Consider the following 21103-nt stretch of genomic DNA (forward strand, 5'->3'; position numbering starts at 1 on the left):
AACCGTATCCGGGAACTCCCGGACTTGGTCACATCCCTTTCGCTGAAACACAAAACGTCAGGGTCCGAAGCGGATCTTTCTGCTTTGTCCTCTGCCAAGGGCGAATTAAATATGCTCTTGACGGCTAAGGTGGAAACTAGCTTGAAATAGCTCAACCAGTCTTTTTACGAAAAGGGGGATAAGGGGGATAAGGCTGACCGGCTGCTAGCTTCTAGGCTTCGGACTAAACTGGCAAGGAACAACGTCTTGTCTATTCAGTCTTCCCCTGGTAAGAAAACTTGTGATCCTAAACGTATCACCGAGACTTTCTCTCGCTTCTACAAGAAGCTATACAATGCTTATGGGTGCTCACATTCTAGCCCGGATTTTCTTGTGGACGTGCGTGCCTTTCTGTCCCACTGCCATCTACCTTGTCTGTCCCCAACGGTTTCCGCGGAAATAAACGCTAGGATCTCCAATGAAGAAATTGCCACCGTTGTTAAAGGTTTAAAATCTAACAAGGCTCCCGGCCCAGATGGCTTCTCAGCCGCCTACTATAAGACTTTTCTGCCCCAGCTTATGCCCCACCTTTCAACCCTCTTTAATGCTGTCCTACAGGGAGCTTCTTTTTCCAAATCGGCTCTGGAGGCCAGGATTATAGTTATTCCCAAGGAAGGCAAAGATGCATCCAACTGCGTTAACTATAGACCTATATCGCTACTTAACTCTGACATTAAGATATATGCGAAAATCTTGGCCCTTCGATTGAACAGCGTATTGCCCCACCTTGTCCATAATGACCAGGTGGGATTTATCCCTGGTCGCCAAGCCCGCGACAATACGAGGCGGGTCATCAGCCTTGCTCACCATATCAACCTTACACATACCCCTGCTCTTTTGCTTTCTCTGGACGCGGAGAAAGCGTTTGACAGGATAGGTTGGCCCTTTATGTTTGAAACTCTTGCTCACTTTGGCTTTCAGGGGGAATTTCTCACGGGGATTCAGGCTCTGTACTCGGATCCATCTGCACGGGTCTCCGTGAATGGAGTGCTGTCGGACCCTCTGGGTATCTCCAACGGCACCAGACAGGGCTGCCCACGCTCGCCCCTGATATTTGCTCTAGTAATAGAACCGTTGGCAGCACGCATCCGGTCTTCGACCGACATTGGGGGGTTAGAGGTGGGGAGCTCAGTTTAAAAGATCTCCCTGTTTGCAGATGATGTCCTCCTTTCGCTTTCTTCACCGCACACTTCTTTGCCGAACCTTCTCAATCTTCTGTCTGAGTACGGACATGTATCGGGATATAAGGTTAATTGGTCCAAAACGGAAGCTCTCCCCTTCCACATTTCTTCTACCCACCTAGCCCGCATGCAATCCAACTTTAAATTTTCTTGGTGTGCTTCTAAAATCCGATACCTGGGGATCTTTATTACGCGCCGCTACGGTGACCTATATAAGGCGAACTTCGCCCCCTTGCTTGTCAACATTAAGGCCGATCTCCATAAATGGCAGTCCTTGATTATATCCTGGCTGGGACGTATCATAGCTCTGAAAATGAATATAATCCCCCGCCTACTTTATCTGTTTCAGACGCTGCCTGTGAAAGTCCCGGACTCCGTCTTGGCGCAAGTTCACTCTTGGTTTCTCCGCTTTGTTTGGAGAAACAAGGTCCCTAGGATAGGTTTCTCCACCTTACGCAAACCTGTACAAGAGGGCGGAAGAGGCTTCCCAGATATCCGCCTTTACTATCTGGCTACTCATCTCAGCCAAGCTGTCGCTTGGTTCGCCCCCGCTCAGAACATTCGATGGCTCCAGCTAGAATCTGCACTGGGCCACACTACGTCTTTGTCGTCTTTACTCTTATCCTCCCCCAAGGCTAGATCCCCTCATTTGCAACTGCAACCTGTACTGGAATTCTCCTGCCAGATCTGGGACTACTGCACTCGGCGCTTTCATCTACTGTCATCCCCTCTTCGCTTACCCCTTTATGGGATAACCCTTCTTTCACCCCGGGTCAGTCTCTGACTCGCTCTCGCCCATGGTCGGAAAGGAATATCCGCTTTGTACTGGATGTACTGTCTGAGGGTACGTGCGCGCCTTTGTCGGATATCATAACAAAATATAATTTCCCGGTAGCGAACCTTTTTACCTATTTCCAGATAAGACACTTTGTCTCTTCTATATCGAATCCTTCCCCGTTCCAACCTTTATCCACTCTGGATTCATATAGCTATCATAAAAACCGCTTGCTCGAGGAATCATCTCCCTACTATACTCCCTTCTTCAGGTTTGGGGTCAGTCGACGACCCCGGCTTTTGTTCTCCAGTGGGAACGGGACCTAGGTCCGCCGCCTGCTGACCATGATTGGTCGGATGTCTTCACTGCTGCCGCACAATCCTCCATCTCAACGCTAGTAAAGGAAAACGCTTACAAAATATTATATAGGTGGTACTTTGTCCCCTCTAGACTCCACAAGATGTTCCCTTCCTCTTAGCCCGCGTGCTGGAGAGGCTGCGTCGGCCATGGCTCTTTCCTCCACATCTGGTGGACGTGTCCCAAGATCATGTTATTTTGGGACTCAGTCGCACACCTGATAAGTACAGTGCTCTAGACCCAGATATCTAAAGACCCTTGGTCTTTTCTGCTGGGCCTTCCCATTATTAACACACCTCCAAATACCGGTAAATTACTGACACAGATTTTAAATGCTGCTCGCTGCTCAATTGCCCTCCATTGGAAACAGAGGGAGGCCCCCCCTATTAAGCGGGTCATTGATAAAGTATGGTACTTCGCAAGCATGTAAAAAATCACTGCATACCTCCATAACAGATCTCTCCAGTTTCTTTTGATTTGGGAATTATGGTTCAACTCTCAAGCTCCAGCACGTAGAATACGCTCCCCTGAGGGTTCCGCGGCACTCCTACTGTGATTTTGGTAGTCTCGTAATCTATCGAGTAGGTATGTGACCATCCTTAATATTACCTTTTCGTGTACCTTAAGTATTACCTTCTATTTTACACTAGCGCTCCGAGCGGTATCTGCTGTATAAAGAGGCGCACCGGCGGACCCTCCGACTCGGTCTCTTCTCTCCCTACTCTATACTTTCCTCGCCTTTCCTCTCTCTTCTTTTCTCTTTTCTTGCTTTCTCTTTATCCTTCTTCTCTCTACTGATACAGTCACGAGATTGTTTGGTTGTTTTTTTTTCTCTTTTGTTCCTATTTAATCGGAGTGCTTTGGTCGCTCTCGGTGTATACTTTATCTCTATTTCTTTTATTATCAACGTGATGTTTTTTCATTATGGGAACCCCATGATCTTTGTTTTTCGATTATATCTCTGCTCTAGGTATAATGTTGTTTTATGGATATGCTCTCCCCACGTGTTGTGGGGGGCTAATGTAACCCTATACAACTTGAAAATTAAATAAACAATTTAAAAAAAAATATATATATATAAAAAAAAAAAAGAAAAACAAAGTCTGGCCACTATCTCAAATAATGAAGCTGTAATGTTAAACAGTTTCATTTTGACAATTGGACAAGCGCGAAATATAATGATCTGTCAATCAGCTGGTCACCCTTCACCCTCTCTCACCTTGGGGAACACAGTATTTAAAAAAAAAAAAAAAATCTACCTAAAGGGATCCCCTTTAGCAGATTCCAATAAGGCTGAAAAGAGAAGTCAGAGAACATCTGACCGCTTAATCTTATCTACAGCTGAAAAAAGCTGACTTTAAAGAACACGTATTCAGACAAAGACAAGGGGCATATATCTTAAAGAGCTGAAGTCCGTGAACCTGGGAAATGGAACATAACCAGAAAATCAACAAACCTAGATCAGCTGGATTAACTTGGTGACAAGAACGCAAGGCACCCTTACTCCTGATCTTCCTTCTGTACCAGAGAAGTATCACTCCCTGGGAGAACAGAAGGATTCATCTTAACAATCCTCAATTATGGCCCTTTCGAGTGAATAATGTCTTTAGTACCAGTCTCAGTCAAGGCACTAATATTTATCTCTTACAGAAAACTAATGGGCCCTACACATTTAAAGATCCGCCGCCGAGCTGCCCGGCGGCAGATACGGCCGACCCGGCGGCAGTGACGGGGGGAGTGAAGTTACTTCACTACCCCCGTCACCCGTCTCCATAGAAGCGCATGCAAATATGGACGAGTTCGTCCATATTGGCCTGCATGCACAGCCGACGGGGCACCAGCGATGAACGAGCGCGGGGCCGCGCATCGTTCATCGCTGGTGCCTCCACACTCAAAGATATGAACGTTATCTTGGTCATTAATGAACAAGATCGTTCATATCTTTGAGTGATATAGCCCAGTGTGTAGGGCCTATAAGAAGAAGAAATAATTTCATAAGCAAACAAAAATAAAAAATAAAAATATTCAAGGCTGCGTATTCATCCTGGATGGGCTGTATTCACTATGTAACCTATCTTCACACCCCTCCGTAACCCAACTATCCCTCTAGTGGCCATTTGCCTTGGATCTTAGAGCCTTTCAAAGAAACCTAGGAATTATCCTTAAGAGGACTTCCTAGTCGCTCCAGAATGAACATGTACCCACATGTCCCAGAATTCAGGTAAAACACATAAATATTTTAACAAATGAAATGAGTTGGCCAACCAAATTGTTCCCCAGCTATATGGCATTCTAGGGCAATAGCTTGATTGTATTAAAGTAAAACATTAAGAAAGGCTTCTTACTTGCTCTTCTTAATGGGACAGTACAAAGCGTAGTCAAGCAGAAAACATTCGACTATCTCAAACTGAGCACTACAAGCGGGCGATTCCAGGGTAGCTCTGCACCAGCTCTTCATTTCTTCACAGAAAACGACACAATACTAGAGGTAAACACATACATACTTGTGTCACTCCATATTGTTCTTAGATATCACCATGAAGCATTAAGAAATAATCTAACAATCATAAAATACTGGGGAACTAAGAGACTGCCTCAGTAAGAAAGCTAAAATGCATAAACAGTAGTGCAGGGAATCCCGGGAACGTCTCTGTATAGGGTATCCGGGCTATAGGTCAACCACACTTAGGTCGACAGTCATTAGGTCGCCCACAATTGGTCGACATGGTTTCTAGGTTGACATGGTCACTCGGTCGACACGACAAAAGGTCGACTTGAGTTTTCCAAAAAAAATTACATTTTTTTGAACTTTTTCATACTTTACGATCCACGTGGACTACGATTGGTAACGTTAACCTGTGCTGAGCGCAGCAGAGCGAGGCACCTTGCCCAAAGCTTGCGAGCCACGCGAGGGGACACGGTGCACAAACTGGGTTCCCGGTCACTCTACGGAGAAAACACCAATTTTTTTAAAAACAAAAAACTCATGTCGACCTATTTTAGGTGTCGACTTAGTCACTGTCGACCAATAGTGGTCGACCTAGACACTGTCAACCTAAGTATGGTCGACTCTATGATCCACACCCTCTGTATGTGTCTGGGTTGTGAGAAACCGCTGCTACGTGTTCTGCGGGAAATTTACTACTGACGTTACGTTTCCCTGACGCTGATGGCTATTATTTCTAACTCCAAGAAAAGCATTACCTAATTTTCACACTTCTGCTGTGATGCAATTTAGCAAGCGGCCATAGAGACAGATTCCTATCGCCAATGGCTTAGGGTGTATACCATTTAGTGCATTATCGGTCCAAGCTGACCTATCGGAACTACAAATCGTGTATATCGCCTAGTGTGTTATGCAGAATTGCACGCTCCCACAGGTCGCATCAGACATTATCTCCGGGAGATGCCTGGAAAGGAGAAATAGGTGGGCAGCAACGGGGGCAGGGCCGAGCTAATTGCGTCATTAGGCCCCGGACCCTTACTGGGAAAATGAGTTGATTGGGGCAAACTTGCAAAAGGGGCATAGAATAGAGTCATTAGGAACCGCATCCTCCGCTGGAACCACAAATGTAGTATTTATCTCCCCATTCTGCCCACTTTAATAGGAAGTGGGCAGAATGCGGGAGGGGTGCAGACTCTTTATAGGGTGCTGGGTACTACTCGAAATACAGTGCGTCTCCTGTAGAAATAGGGAGAGTAGGCAAGTATGCTTTCAATGTAAAGCAATACACCCCACACTTATTCTACACAAGTCAGAAGTACGGGAATTACCGCCCCAAGAGTTAAGGACGCCGGCTTCAGTTCTTCTAGATCTCTGTACGTTGTGCCATACAGCAGATTCAGCTCCTCAAACAGCTGCTCGTATTCCTTACTGTCATACAGCTTCAGTATCTCACAGAAAAAGCAGCTCGGATCTGTCACCTGCATAAAAACCCATTGTTACACACAAACTGCAGATCAGAATAGCACATATACAAGTGACAGCTACCCAATGGTGCCCCTCATACAGGTGTGCGTCACCAAGCCAGGAGGCCAAAATATGCAGTCAGACTGTAAATGGTGAGAATGTCAACAGGAGCATTAGAATCACCTTGTCGACATTCTGACTATGTCAACACAGTGTCAACAAGCTGAATGTCAATAAATTCAAATGTAAGATAAAATAAGAATTTACTTACCGATAATTCTATTTCTCGTAGTCCGTAGTGGATGCTGGGAACTCCGTAAGGACCATGGGGAATAGCGGCTCCGCAGGAGACTGGGCACAAAAGTAAAGCTTTAGGACTACCTGGTGTGCACTGGCTCCTCCCCCTATGACCCTCCTCCAAGCCTCAGTTAGGATACTGTGCCCGGACGAGCGTACACAATAAGGAAGGATTTTGAATCCCGGGTAAGACTCATACCAGCCACACCAATCACACCGTATAACCTGTGATCTGAACCCAGTTAACAGCATGATAACAGAGGAGCCTCTGGAAAGATGGCTCACAACAATAATAACCCGATTTTTGTAACAATAACTATGTACAAGTATTGCAGACAGTCCGCACTTGGGATGGGCGCCCAGCATCCACTACGGACTACGAGAAATAGAATTATCGGTAAGTAAATTCTTATTTTCTCTGACGTCCTAGTGGATGCTGGGAACTCCGTAAGGACCATGGGGATTATACCAAAGCTCCCAAACGGGTGGGAGAGTGCGGATGACTCTGCAGCACCGAATGAGAGAACTCCAGGTCCTCCTCAGCCAGGGTATCAAATTTGTAGAATTTAGCAAACGTGTTTGCCCCTGACCAAGTAGCTGCTCGGCAAAGTTGTAACGCCGAGACCCCTCGGGCAGCCGCCCAAGATGAGCCCACCTTCCTTGTGGAATGGGCTTTCACAGATTTTGGCTGTGGCAGGCCTGCCACAGAATGTGCAAGCTGAATTGTACTACAAATCCAGCGAGCAATAGTCTGCTTAGAAGCAGGAGCACCCAGCTTGTTGGGTGCATACAGGATAAACAGCGAGTCAGATTTCCTGACTCCAGCCGTCCTGGAAACATATATTTTCAGGGCCCTGACTACGTCCAGCAACTTGGAGTCCTCCAAGTCCCTAGTAGCCGCAGGTACCACAATAGGCTGGTTCAGGTGAAACGCTGAAACCACCTTAGGGAGAAATTGAGGACGAGTCCTCAATTCTGCCCTGTCCGAATGAAAAATTAGGTAAGGGCTTTTATAGGATAAAGCCGCCAATTCTGAGACACGCCTGGCTGAAGCCAGGGCCAACAGCATTACCACTTTTCATGTGAGATATTTTAAGTCCACAGTGGTGAGTGGTTCAAACCAATGTGATTTTAGGAACCCCAAAACTACATTGAGATCCCAAGGTGCCACTGGAGGCACAAAAGGAGGTTGTATATGCAGTACCCCCTTGACAAACGTCTGAACTTCAGGAACTGAAGCCAGTTCTTTCTGGAAGAAAATTGACAGGGCCGAAATTTGAACCTTAATGGACCCTAATTTTAGGCCCATAGACAGTCCTGTTTGCAGGAAATGCAGGAAATGACCCAGTTGAAATTCCTCTGTAGGGGCCTTCCTGGCCTCGCACCACGCAACATATTTACGCCAAATACGGTGATAATGTTGTGCGGTTACATCCTTCCTGGCTTTGATCAGGGTAGGGATGACTTCATCCGGAATGCCTTTTTCCTTCAGGATCCGGTGTTCAACCGCCATGCCGTCAAACGCAGCCGCGGTAAGTCTTGGAACAGACAGGGTCCCTGCTGGAGCAGATCCCTTCTTAGAGGTAGAGGCCACGGTTCCTCTGTGAGCATCTCTTGAAGTTCCGGGTGCCAAGTCCTTCTTGGCCAATCCGGAGCCACGAGTATAGTCCTTACTCCTCTCCTTCTTATGATTCTCAGAACCTTGGGTATGAGAGGCAGAGGAGGGAACACATACACTGACTGGTACACCCACGGTGTTACCAGAGCGTCCACAGCTATTGCCTGAGGGTCCCTTGACCTGGCGCAATACCTGTCTAGTTTTTTGTTGAAGCGGGACGCCATCATGTCCACCTTTGGTTTTTCCCAACGGTTTACAATCATGTGGAAGACTTCTGGATGAAGTCCCCACTCTCCCGGGTGGAGGTCGTGTCTGCTGAGGAAGTCTGCTTCCCAGTTGTCCACTCCCGGAATGAACACTGCTGACAGTGCTATCACATGATTTTCCGCCCAGCGAAGAATCCTTGCAGCTTCTGCCATTGCCCTCCTGCTTCTCGTGCCGCCCTATCTGTTTACGTGGGCGACTGCCGTGATGTTGTCCGACTGGTTCAACACCGGCTGACCCTGAAGCAGAGGTCTTGCTTGGCTTAGAGCATTGTAAATGGCCCTTAGTTCCAGGATATTTATGTGAAGTGACGTTTCCAGGCTTGACCACAAGCCCTGGAAATTTTTTCCCTGTGTGACTGCTCCCCAGCCTCTCAGGCTGGCATCCGTGGTCACCAGGATCCAGTCCTGAATGCCGAATCTGCGGCCCTCTAGAAGATGAGCACTCTGCAACCACCACAGGAGAGACACTCTTGTCCTTGGGGACAGGGTTATCCGCTGATGCATGTGAAGATGCGATCCGGACCATTTGTCCAGCAGATCCCACTGAAATGTTCTTGCGTGGAATCTGCCGAATGGAATCGCTTCGTAGGAAGCCACCATTTTTCCCAGGACCCTTGTGCATTGATGCACTGAGACCCGGTCTGGTTTCAGGAGGTTTCTGACTAACTCGGATAACTCCCTGGCTTTTTCTTCCGGAAGAAACACCTTTTTCTGGACTGTGTCCAGAATCATCCCTAGGAACAGCAGACGTGTCGTCGGAATCAGCTGTGATTTTGGGATATTTAGAATCCACCCGTGCTGTCGTAACACTACTTGAGATAGTGCTACTCCGACTACTAACCGTTCCTTGGATCTTGCCCTTATCAGGAGATCGTCCAAGTAAGGGATAATTAAGACGCCTTCTCTTCGAAGAAGTATCATCATTTCGGCCATTACCTTGGTAAAGACCCGGGGTGCCGTGGACAATCCAAACGGCAGCGTCTGAAACTGATAGTGACAGTTCTGTACCACAAACCTGAGGTACCCTTGGTGAGAAGGGTAAATTGGGACATGGAGGTAAGCATCCTTGATGTCCAGAGACACCATATAGTCCCCTTCTTCCAGGTTCGCTATCACTGCTCTGAGTGACTCCATCTTGAACTTGAACCTTTGTATGTAAGTGTTCAAAGATTTCAGATTTAAAATAGGTCTCACCGAGCCGTCCGGCTTCGGTACCACAAACAGCGTGGAATAATACCCCTTGCCCTGTTGCAGGAGGGGTACCTTGATTATCACCTGCTGAGAATACAGCTTGTGAATGGCCTCCAATACCGCCTCCCTGTCGGAGGGAGACGTCGGTAAAGCAGACTTTAGGAACCGGCGAGGGGGAGGTGTCTCGAATTCCAATTTGTACCCCTGAGATACCACCTGAAGGACCAAGGGGTCTACCTGCAAGTGAGCCCACTGCGCGCTGAAATTCTTGAGACGTGCCCCCACCGTGCCTAAGTCCGCTTGTAAAGCCCCAGCGTCATGCTGAGGACTTGGCAGAAGCGGGAGAGGGCTTCTGTTCTTGGGGATTTGCTGTCTGTTGCAGCCTTTTTCCCCTTCCTCTGCCCCGGGGCAGAAATGAGGAGCCTTTCGCTAGCTTGCCCTTATGGGGACGAAAGGACTGCGCCTGATAATACGGCGTCTTCTTATGTTGAGAGGCGACCTGGGGTAAAAATGTGGATTTCCCAGCTGTTGCCGTGGCCACCAGATCTGACAGACCTACCCCAAATAACTCCTCCCCTTTATAAGGCAATACTTCCATATGCCGTTTGGAATCCGCATCACCTGACCACTGTCGCGTCCATAACCCTCTTCTGGCAGAAATGGACAGCGCACTTACTCTTGATGCCAGTCGGCAAATATCCCACTGTGCATCACGCATATATAGAAATGCATCTTTTAAATGCTCTATAGTCAGTAATATACTGTCCCTGTCTAGGGTATCAATATTTTCAGTCAGGGAATTCGACCAAGCCAAACCAGCACTGCACATCCAGGCTGAGGCGATTGCCGGTCGCAGTATAACACCAGTATGTGTGTAAATACATTTTAGGATACCTTCCTGCTTTCTATCAGCAGGATCCTTAAGGGCGTCCGTCTCAGGAGAAGGTAGAGCCACCTGTTTTGATAAGCGTGTGAGTGCTTTATCCACCCTAGGGGGTGTTTCCCAACGCGCCCTAATCTCTGGCGGGAAAGGATATAATGCCAATAATTTTTTAGGAATTATCAGTTTTTTATCGGGGGAAACCCACGCTTCATCACACACCTCATTTAATTCCTCAGATTCAGGAAAAACTACAGGTAGTTTTTTCTCACCGAACATAATACCCTTTTTAGTGGTATTAGTATTATCAGAAATATGTAAAACATTTTTCATTGCCTCAATCATGTAACGTGTGGCCCTACTGGAAGTCACGTTTGTCTCTTCCCCGTCGACACTGGAGTCAGTATCCGTGTCGACGTCTGTATCTACCATCTGAGGTAACGGGCGTTTTAGAGCCCCTGATGGCTTTTGAGACGCCTGGACAGGCACAAGCTGAGTAGCCGGCTGTCTTATGTCGTCAACTGTTTTTTGCAAAGAGCTGACACTGTCACGTAATTCCTTCCATAAGATCATCCACTCAGGTGTCGACTCCCTAGGGGGTGACATCTCTATTATAGGCAATTGCCCCGCCTCCACATCATTTTCCTCCTCATACATGTCGACACAACGTACCGACACACAGCACACACACAGGGAATGCTCTGACAGAGGACAGGACCCCACTAGCCCTTTGGGGAGACAGAGGGAGAGTATGCCAGCACACACCAGAGCGCTATATATATATATATATACAGGGATAACCTTAAATAAGTGTTTTTCCCCCTTATAGCTGCTATTTGTAATTATTACGCCAATTAGTGCCCCCCTCTCTTTTTTACCCTGTTTCTGTAGTGCAGGACTGCAGGGGAGAGTCAGGGAGACGTCCTTTCAGCGGAGCTGTGAAGGAAAATGGCGCCTGTGTGCTGAGGAGATAGGCTCCGCCCCCTTCTCGGCGGCCTTTTCTCCCGCTTTTATGTGGAATCTGGCAGGGGTTAAAATTCATCCATATAGCCCTGGGGGCTATATGTGATGTATTTTTGCCAGCCAAGGTGTTTCTATTGCTGCTCAGGGCGCCCCCCCCTAGCGCCCTGCACCCTCAGTGACCGGAGTGTGAAGTGTGCTGAGGAGCAATGGCGCACAGCCGCAGTGCTGTGCGCTACCTTGGTGAAGACAGGATGTCTTCTGCCGCCGATTTTCCGGACCTCTTCTTGCTTCTGGCTCTGCAAGGGGGCCGGCGGCGCGGCTCTGGGACCGGACTCCGAGGCTGGGCCTGTGTTCGGTCCCTCTGGAGCTAATGGTGTCCAGTAGCCTAAGAAGCCCAATCCACTCTGCACGCAGGTGAGTTCGCTTCTTCTCCCCTTAGTCCCTCGATGCAGTGAGCCTGTTGCCAGCAGGTCTCACTGAAAATAAAAAAACCTAAAACTAAACTTTCACTAAGAGCTCAGGAGAGCCCCTAGTGTGCACCCTTCTCGGTCGGGCACAAAAATCTAACTGAGGCTTGGAGGAGTGTCATAGGGGGAGGAGCCAGTGCACACCAGGTAGTCCTAAAGCTTTACTTTTGTGCCCAGACTCCTGCGGAGCCGCTATTCCCCATGGTCCTTACGGAGTTCCCAGCATCCACTAGGACGTCAGAGAAAATAAGATTTTACTCACCGGTAAATCTATTTCTCGTAGTCCGTAGTGGATGCTGGGACTCCGTAAGGACCATGGGGAATAGCGGCTCCGCAGAGACTGGGCACAACTAAAGAAAGCTTTAGGACTACCTGGTGTGCACTGGCTCCTCCCTCTATGACCCTCCTCCAGACCTCAGTTAGGATACTGTGCCCGGAAGAGCTGACACAATAAGGAAGGATTTTGAATCCCGGGTAAGACTCATACCAGCCACACCAATTACACCGTATAACTCGTGATACTATTCCCACTTAACAGTATGATATATAACTGAGCCTCTCAACGGATGGCTTAACAATAACCCTTTAGTTAACAATAACTATATACAAGTATTGCAGACAATCCGCACATGGGATGGGCGCCCAGCATCCACTACGGACTACGAGAAATAGAATTACCGGTGAGTAAATTCTTATTTTCTCTGACGTCCTAAGTGGATGCTGGGACTCCGTAAGGACCATGGGGATTATACCAAAGCTCCCAAACGGGCGGGAGAGTGCGGATGACTCTGCAGCACCGAATGAGCAAACTCTAGGTCCTCCTCAGCCAGGGTATCAAACTTGTAAAATTTAGCAAATGTGTTTGACCCCGACCAAGTAGCTGCTCTGCAAAGTTGTAAAGCCGAGACCCCTCGGGCAGCCGCCCAAGAAGAGCCCACCTTCCTCGTGGAATGGGCTTTCACTGATCTAGGATGCGGCAGTCCAGCTGCAGAATGTGCAAGCTGAATCGTACTACAAATCCAGCGAGCAATAGTCTGCTTTGAAGCAGGAGCACCCAGCTTGTTGGGTGCATACAGGATAAATAGCAAGTCAGTTTTCCTGACACTAGCTGTCCTGGAAACATACATTTTCAGGGCCCTGACTACGTCCAACAACTTGGAATCCTCCAAGTCCTTAGTAGCCGCAGGCACTACAATAGGTTGGTTCAAATGAAAAGCTGATACCACCTTATGGAGAAACTGGGGACGAGTCCTCAATTCTGCCCTATCCATATGGAAAATCAGATAAGGGCTTTTATATGACAAAGCCGCCAATTCTGACACCCGCCTGGCCGAAGCCAAGGCCAACAGCATGACCACTTTCCACGTGAGATATTTCAAATCCACGGTTTTTAGTGGCTCAAACCAATGTGACTTTAGGAAATCCAACACCACGTTGTGATCCCAAGGTGCCACTGGAGGCACAAAAGGGGGCTGAATATGCAGCACTCCCTTAACAAATGTCTGAACATCAGGCAGTGAAGCCAGTTCTTTCTGGAAGAATATCGACAGAGCCGAAATCTCGACCTTAATGGAACCCAATTTTAGGCCCATAGTCACCCCTGACTGTAGGTAGTGCAGAAAACGGCCCAACTGAAATTCCTCCGTTGGGCCTTCCTGGCCTCACACCACGCAACATATTTTCGCCATATGCGGTGATAATGGTTTGCGGTCACTTCTTTCCTAGCTTTAATCAGCGTAGGGATGACTTCCTCCGGAATGCCCTTTTCCTTCAGGATTCGGCGTTCAACCGCCATGCCGTCAAACGCAGCCGCGGTAAGTCTTGGAACAGACAGGGCCCCTGCTGCAGCAGGTCCTGTCTGAGCGGCAGAGGCCATGGGTCCTCAGATCATTTTTCTGGGTACCAAGCTCTTTTTGGCCAATCCGGAACCACGAGTATAGTTCTTACTCCTCTCCTTCTTATTATTCTCAGTACCTTGGGTATGAGAGGCAGAGGAGGGAACACATACACCGACTGGTACCCCCACGGTGTTACCAGAGCGTCCACAGCTATCGCCTGAGGGTCCCTTGACCTGGCGCAATATCTTTTTAGCTTTTTGTTGAGGCGGGACGCCATCATGTCCACCTGTGGCCTTTCCCAATGGTGTACAATCATTTGGAAGACTTCTGGATGAAATCCCCACTCTCCCGGGTGGAGGTCGTGCCTGCTGAGAAAGTCTGCTTCCCAGTTGTCCACTCCGGGAATGAACACTGCTGACAGTGCTAACACATGATTTTCCGCCCATCGGAAAATCCTCGTGGCTTCTGCCATCGCCATCCTGCTTCTTGTGCTGCCCTGTTGGTTTACATGGGCGACCGCCGTGATGTTGTCTGACTGGATCAGAACCGGCTGGTGTTGAAGCAGGGGTCTAGCCTGACTTAGGGCATTGTGAATGGCCCTTAGATCCAGAATATTTATGTGTAGGAAAGTCTCCTGACTCGACCATAGTCCTTGGAAGTTTCTTCCCTGTGTGACTGCCCCCCAGCCTCGAAGGCTGGCATCCGTGGTCACCAGGACCCAGTCCTGTATGCCGAATCTGCGGCCCTCTAGAAGATGAGCACTCTGCAGCCACCACAACAGCGACACCCTGGCCCTTGGAGACAGGGTTATCAGCCGATGCATCTGAAGATGCGACCCGGACCACTTGTCCAACAGATCCCACTGGAAAATCCTTGCATGGAACCTGCCGAATGGAATTTCTTCGTAAGAAGCTACCATCTTTCCCAGGACTCGCGTGCATTGATGCACCGACACCTTTATTTGTTTTAGGAGGTCTCTGACTAGAGATGACAACTCCTTGGCCGCCTCCTCCGGGAGAAACACTTTTTCCTGTTCTGTGTCCAGAACCATACCCAGGAACAGTAGACGCGTCGTAGAAACCAGCTGCGAGGAATATTCAGAATCCAGCCGTGCTGTTGTAGCACTTCACGAGATAGTGCTACTCCGACCAACAACTGCTCCCTGGACCTTGCCTTTATAAGGAGATCATCCAAGTACGGGATAATTATAACTCCCTTTTTTCGAAGGAGTATCATCATTTCGGCCATTACCTTGGTAAATACCCTCGGTGCCGGGGACAGACCAACGGCAACGTCTGGAATTGGTAATGACAGTCCTGTACCACAATTTTGAGGTACTCCTGGTGAGGAGGGTAAATGGGGACATGCAGGTAAGCATCCTTGATGTCCAGTGATACCATGTAATCCCCTTCGTCCAGGCTTGCAATAACCGCCGTGAGCGGTTCCATTTTGAACTTGAACCTTCGTATATAAGTGTTCAAGGATTTCAATTTTAGAATGGGTCTCACGGAACCGTCTGGTTTCGGTACCACAACCATTGTGGAATAGTAACCCCGGCCTTGTTGAAGGAGGAGTACCTTGATCATCACCTGCTGGAGTACAGCTTGTGAATTGCCGCCAGTACTACCTCCCCTCGAGGGCAGTAGGCAAGGCTGATTTGAGGTAACGGCGAGGGGGAGTCGCCTCGAACTCCAGCTTGTATCCCAGTGATACTACTTGCAGAACCCAGGGATCCACCTGTGAGCGAGCCCACTGGTCGCTGAAGTTCCCGAGACGCGCCCCCACCGCACCTGGCTCCACCTGTGGAGCCCCAGCGTCATGCGGCGGACTCAGAGGAAGCGGGGGAAGATTTTTGATCCTGGGAACTGGCTGTCTGGTGCAGCTTTTTCCCTCTTCCCTTGTCTCTGTGCAGAAAGGAAGCGCCTTTGACCCGCTTGCTTTTCTGAAGCCGAAAGGACTGTACCTGATAATACGGTGCTTTCTTAGGCTGTGAGGAAACCTGAGGTATAAAATTTTCTTTCCCAGCTGTTGCTGTGGATACGAGACCATCCCCAAACAATTCCTCACCCTTATAAGGCAGAATCTTCATGTGCCTTCTAAAGTCAGCATCGCCTGTCCACTGCCGGGTCCCTAATACCCTCCTGGCAGAATGGACATTGCATTAATTCTGGATGCCAGCCGACAAATATCCCTCTGTGCATCCCTCATATATAAGACGACGTCTTTAATATGCTCTATGGTCAGCAAAATAGTATCCCTGTCCTGACAGGGTAATAAACCAGCTGTAGCAGCACTATCCATGCTGAGGCAATTGCAGGTCTCAATATAGTACCTGAGTGTGTATATACAGACTTCAGGATAGCCTCCTGCTTTTTATCAGCAGGCTCCTTCAAAGTGGCCGTATCCTAAGACGGCAGTGCCACCTTTTTTGACAAACGTGTGAGCGCCTTATCCACCCTAGGGGATATCTCCCAACGTGACCTATCCTCTGGCGGGAAAGGGTACGCCATCAGTAACTTTTTAGAAATTACCAGTTTCTTATCGGGGGAACCCACGCTTCTTCACACACTTCATTCACTCATCTGATGGGGGAACAAAACACTGGCTGCTTTTTCTCCCCAAACATAAAACCCCTTTTTTGTGGTACTTGGGTTAATGTCAGAAATGTGTAACACATTTTTCATTGCCGAGATCATGCAACGGATGTACCTAGTGGATTGTGTATATGTCTCAACCTCGTCGACACTGGAGTCAGACTCCGTGTCGACATCTGTGTCTGCCATCTGAGGTAGCGGGCGTTTTTGAGCCCCTGATGGCCTTTGAGACACCCGGGCAGGCGCGGGCTGAGAAGCCGGCTGTCCCACAGCTGTTACGTCATCCAGCCTTTTATGTAAGGAGTTGACACTGTCGGTTAATACCTTCCACCTATCCATCCACTCAGGTGTCAGCCCCGCAGGGGATGACATCACATTTATCGGCATCTGCTCCGCCTCCACATAAGCCTCCTCATCATACATGTCGACACAGCCGTACCGACACACCGCACACACACAGGGAATGCTCTGACTGAGGACAGGACCCCACAAAGCCCTTTGGGGAGACAGAGAGTATGCCAGCACACACCAGAGCGCTATATATACACAGGGATTAACACTGTAACTGAGTGATTTTCCCAATAGCTGCTTGTATACACAATATTGCGCCTAAATTTAGTGCCCCCCCTCTCTTTTTTACCCTATGTAGTCTGGAAACTGCAGGGGAGAGCCTGGGAGCGATCCTTCCAGCGGAGCTGTGAGAGAAAATGGCGCCAGTGTGCTGAGGGAGATAGCCCCGCCCCTTTTTGGCGGACTTCTCCCGCTTTTTTGTAGGTATATCTGGCAGGGGATTTTACACATATATAGTCTCTATGACTATATTATGCGTAGTTTTGCCAGCCAAGGTACTTAATATTGCAGCCCAGGGCGCCCCCCCCCAGCACCCTGCACCCATCAGTGACCGGAGTGTGAGGTGTGCATGGGAAGCAATGGCGCACAGCTGCAGTGCTGTCCGCTACCTTGATGAAGACCGAAGTCTTCTGCCGCCGATTTCCAGGACCGTCTACTTGCTTCTGGCTCTGTAAGGGGGACGGCGGCCCGGCTCCGGGACCGGACGATCGAGGTCGGGCCCGGTGTTCGATCCCTCTGGAGCTAATGGTGTCCAGTAGCCTAAGAAGCCCAAGCTAGCTGCAAGCAGGTAGGTTCGCTTCTTCTCCCCTTAGTCCCTCGTAGCAGTGAGTCTGTTGCCAGCAGATCTCACTGAAAATAAAAAACCTAAATTAAACTTTCTTTTTCTAGGAGCTCAGGAGAGCCCTAGTGTGCATCCAGCTCAGCCGGGCACAAGATTCTAACTGAGGTCTGGAGGAGGGTCATAGAGGGAGGAGCCAGTGCACACCAGGTAGTCCTAAAGCTTTCTTTAGTTGTACCCAGTCTCCTGCGGAGCCGCTTTTCCCCATGGTCCTTACGGAGTCCCAGCATCCACTTAGGACGTCAGAGAAATAAAGAAATATATATATTTTTTAATAAATCAATAAAGTTATCCTGTGTTATGATGGATACATACTAGGCTGATGGATCTCTATCTGACGGTCGGTAAAGTGCATACACACTTTCCGATCGCCAGCCCGATAGGTTGAGCTTGATGTCACAACTGGGCAGCTATTTATATGTGCCCGTCCAGTTGTGTTGTCAGTCACTGGCGGCCTCTGCAGCAAGTGTACTGCCCGTACACACAGCACGATACGCCAATATATCTGCAGACATATCTGCCATCGACTGTGCTGCAGGGCTGACGCGTATGTCTTTGGGCTTAATTCAGACCTGATTGCACCTCTGCGATTTTGCAGAGGTTTGCGATCAGATAGTCATAGCCCAGACAGAGTGGAAATCCGCCACGTGCATGGCTGCGTACGCCGTGCGAAAATCCCTGCCATCGGCGGTCAGCTGCAAATACATTCGCAACTCGCTCACCGTCTGATGTTTTTCCTAGGCTATGCACAGTAGCCCAGACTGCGATAGCAACAAGCTGATCGGGGCCGGAGCTGACGTCAGACACCCTCCCTGAAAACACTTGGGACACGCCTGCGTTTTTCTGACACTCCCAGAAAATGGGCAGATACCACCTCCAAACGTCCGCTTCCTGTCAATCAACTTGCGTATGCAGAAAAGATGTTGGATTTTTTTTTGCAGTTCGGACTCACACGTGCACATTATGATCAGTACACATGTGCAGCCGATCGATAATCGCCCGCCTTGCGAAATCGCACAACAGCTATCAAGTCTGAATTGGGCCCTGTAAGCGATGTTGTTCACAAACATATTGGGGGAGGGGGGGTACACACTTTCCAACAATATATTAGCCGTTCAATTGAACGCCCAAGTACAGCAGTCAGTATGTACCCAGCTTTAGAGAAAAGTTATCTGACCCAATAACTGGTTTACCATTTCAACAGGATGTTGTGGCCACTGGTGGGCACTGTTTTATAAGAACTTTTAAGAGGCAAATTAATTAAAAGAGATGTAGGGAAGATGTGTCGTTATGTCTGTCTGTGCGTCCTACACTGAGCATTTTATTGGGGAGCGCACGAAAACACACAAAGTGTGTATGAGTGATGTGAGCACTGCACTGCCCTGCCCATACCACACGCTGAAATGTGCGATCTTGCACTGCATGTAATTGAATTGCCCCCCTTCTATATCAGCCATGCACAATATGACTCATTTACAAATGCTACTAGCACAAACGGTTCACAGGTGCTTATCTTATGACAATGATTGTAACAAAGAAAATAAAGTGAAAAATGGGCATTATAGTTTTGGGGATACAACGCTTACCTTAAGCACTGATAACTCATACATGACTTTCACATTCACAGACACTTTAATGCAGATGAAGATATTCTGTATATATTATTCTGTAAGAGGCGAGAAAAACAATGTAAGTAGGACAATAAGTAAACAACGATAATAAGAATTTACTTACCGATAATTCTATTTCTCATAGTCCGTAGTGGATGCTGGGGGCTCCGAAAGGACCATGGGGAATAGCGGCTCCGCAGGAGACTGGGCACAAAAGTAAAAGCTTTGAGACTACCTGGTGTGCACTGGCTCCTCCCCCTATGACCCTCCTCCAAGCCTCAGTTAGGATACTGTGCCCGGACGAGCGTACACAATAAGGAAGGATTTTGAATCCCGGGTAAGACTCATACCAGCCACACCAATCACACCGTACAACTTGTGATCTGAACCCAGTTAACAGCATGATAACAGAAGGAGCCTCTGAAAAGATGGCTCACAACAACAATAACCCGATTTTTGTAACAATAACTATGTACAAGTAATGCAGACAATCCGCACTTGGGATGGGCGCCCAGCATCCACTACGGACTATGAGAAATAGAATTATCGGTAAGTAAATTCTTATTTTCTCTAACGTCCTAGTGGATGCTGGGGACTCCGAAAGGACCATGGGGATTATACCAAAGCTCCCAAACGGGCGGGAGAGTGCGGATGACTCTGCAGCACCGAATGAGAGAACTCCAGGTCCTCCTCAGCCAGGGTATCAAATTTGTAGAATTTAGCAAACGTGTTTGCCCCTGACCAAGTAGCTGCTCGGCAAAGTTGTAAAGCCGAGACCCCTCGGGCAGCCGCCCAAGATGAGCCCACTTTCCGTGTGGAATGGGCTTTTACAGATTTTGGCTGTGGCAGGCCTGCCACAGAATGTGCAAGCTGAATTGTACTACAAATCCAACGAGCAATCGTCTGCTTAGAAGCAGGAGCACCCAGCTTGTTGGGTGCATACAGGATAAACAGCGAGTCAGATTTTCTGACTCCAGCCGTCCTGGAAACATATATTTTCAGGGCCCTGACTACGTCCAGCAACTTGGAATCCTCCAAGTCCCTAGTAGCCGCAGGCACCACAATAGGCTGGTTTAAGTGAAATGCTGAAACCACCTTAGGGAGAAATTGAGGACGAGTCCTCAATTCTGCCCTGTCCGTATGAAAAATTAGGTAAGGGCTTTTATAGGATAAAGCCGCCAATTCTGAAACACGCCTGGCTGAAGCCAGGGCTAACAGCATTACCACTTTCCATGTGAGATATTTTAAGTCCACAGTGGTGAGTGGTTCAAACCAATGTGATTTTAGGAACCCTAAAACTACATTGAGATCCCAAGGTGCCACTGGATACACAAAAGGAGGCTGTATATGCAGTACTCCCTTGACAAACGTCTGAACTTCAGGAACAGAAGCTAGTTCTTTTTGGAAGAATATTGAGTAGGCCGAAATTTGAACCTTAATGGACCCTAATTTGAGGCCCATAGACAGTCCTGTTTGCAGGAAATGCAGGAATCGACCCAGTTGAAATTCCTCTGTAGGGGCCTTCCTGGCCTCGCACCACGCAACATATTTACGCCAAATACGGTGATAATGTTGTACGGTCACATCCTTCCTGGCTTTGATCAGGGTAGGGATGACTTCATCCGGAATGCCTTTTTCCTTCAGGATCCGGCGTTCAACCGCCATGCCGTCAAACGCAGCCGCGGTAAGTCTTGGAACAGACATGGTCCCTGCTGGAGCAGGTCCTTTCTTAGAGGTAGAGGCCACGGGTCTTCCGTGAGCATCTCTTGAATTTCCGGGTACCAAGTCCTTCTTGGCCAATCCGGAGCCACGAGTATAGTCTTTACTCCTCTCCTTCTTATGATTCTCAGTACTTTTGGTATGAGAGGAAGAGGAGGGAACACATACACTGACTGGTACACCCACGGTGTTACCAGAGCGTCCACAGC

General features: G+C 48.5%; 1 protein-coding gene across 4 annotated transcripts in view; it reads right to left on the reverse strand.

Annotated features, from left to right (window-relative positions):
* TDRD12 (tudor domain containing 12) overlaps window positions 1–21103 on the reverse strand; it is a 614823-nt gene that overhangs the window by 547353 nt on the left and 46367 nt on the right. For 2 of the 4 annotated variants that reach the window (XM_063958363.1, XM_063958364.1), the window contains exons 2-4: window positions 19152–19231; window positions 6127–6276; window positions 4698–4834 (exon numbers count right to left, since the gene is read on the reverse strand). In XM_063958363.1, coding sequence (XP_063814433.1) covers window positions 4698–4834; window positions 6127–6276; window positions 19152–19175 — 311 coding nt within the window. In that variant the 5' untranslated portion in view covers window positions 19176–19231. The remainder of the gene's footprint in view (window positions 1–4697; window positions 4835–6126; window positions 6277–19151; window positions 19232–21103) is intronic. The other 2 variants (XM_063958365.1, XM_063958366.1) reach the window with 1 other exon arrangement.

This window comes from Pseudophryne corroboree, chromosome 3 (assembly GCF_028390025.1).
Source record: "Pseudophryne corroboree isolate aPseCor3 chromosome 3, aPseCor3.hap2, whole genome shotgun sequence".
NCBI lineage: Eukaryota > Metazoa > Chordata > Amphibia > Anura > Myobatrachidae > Pseudophryne > Pseudophryne corroboree.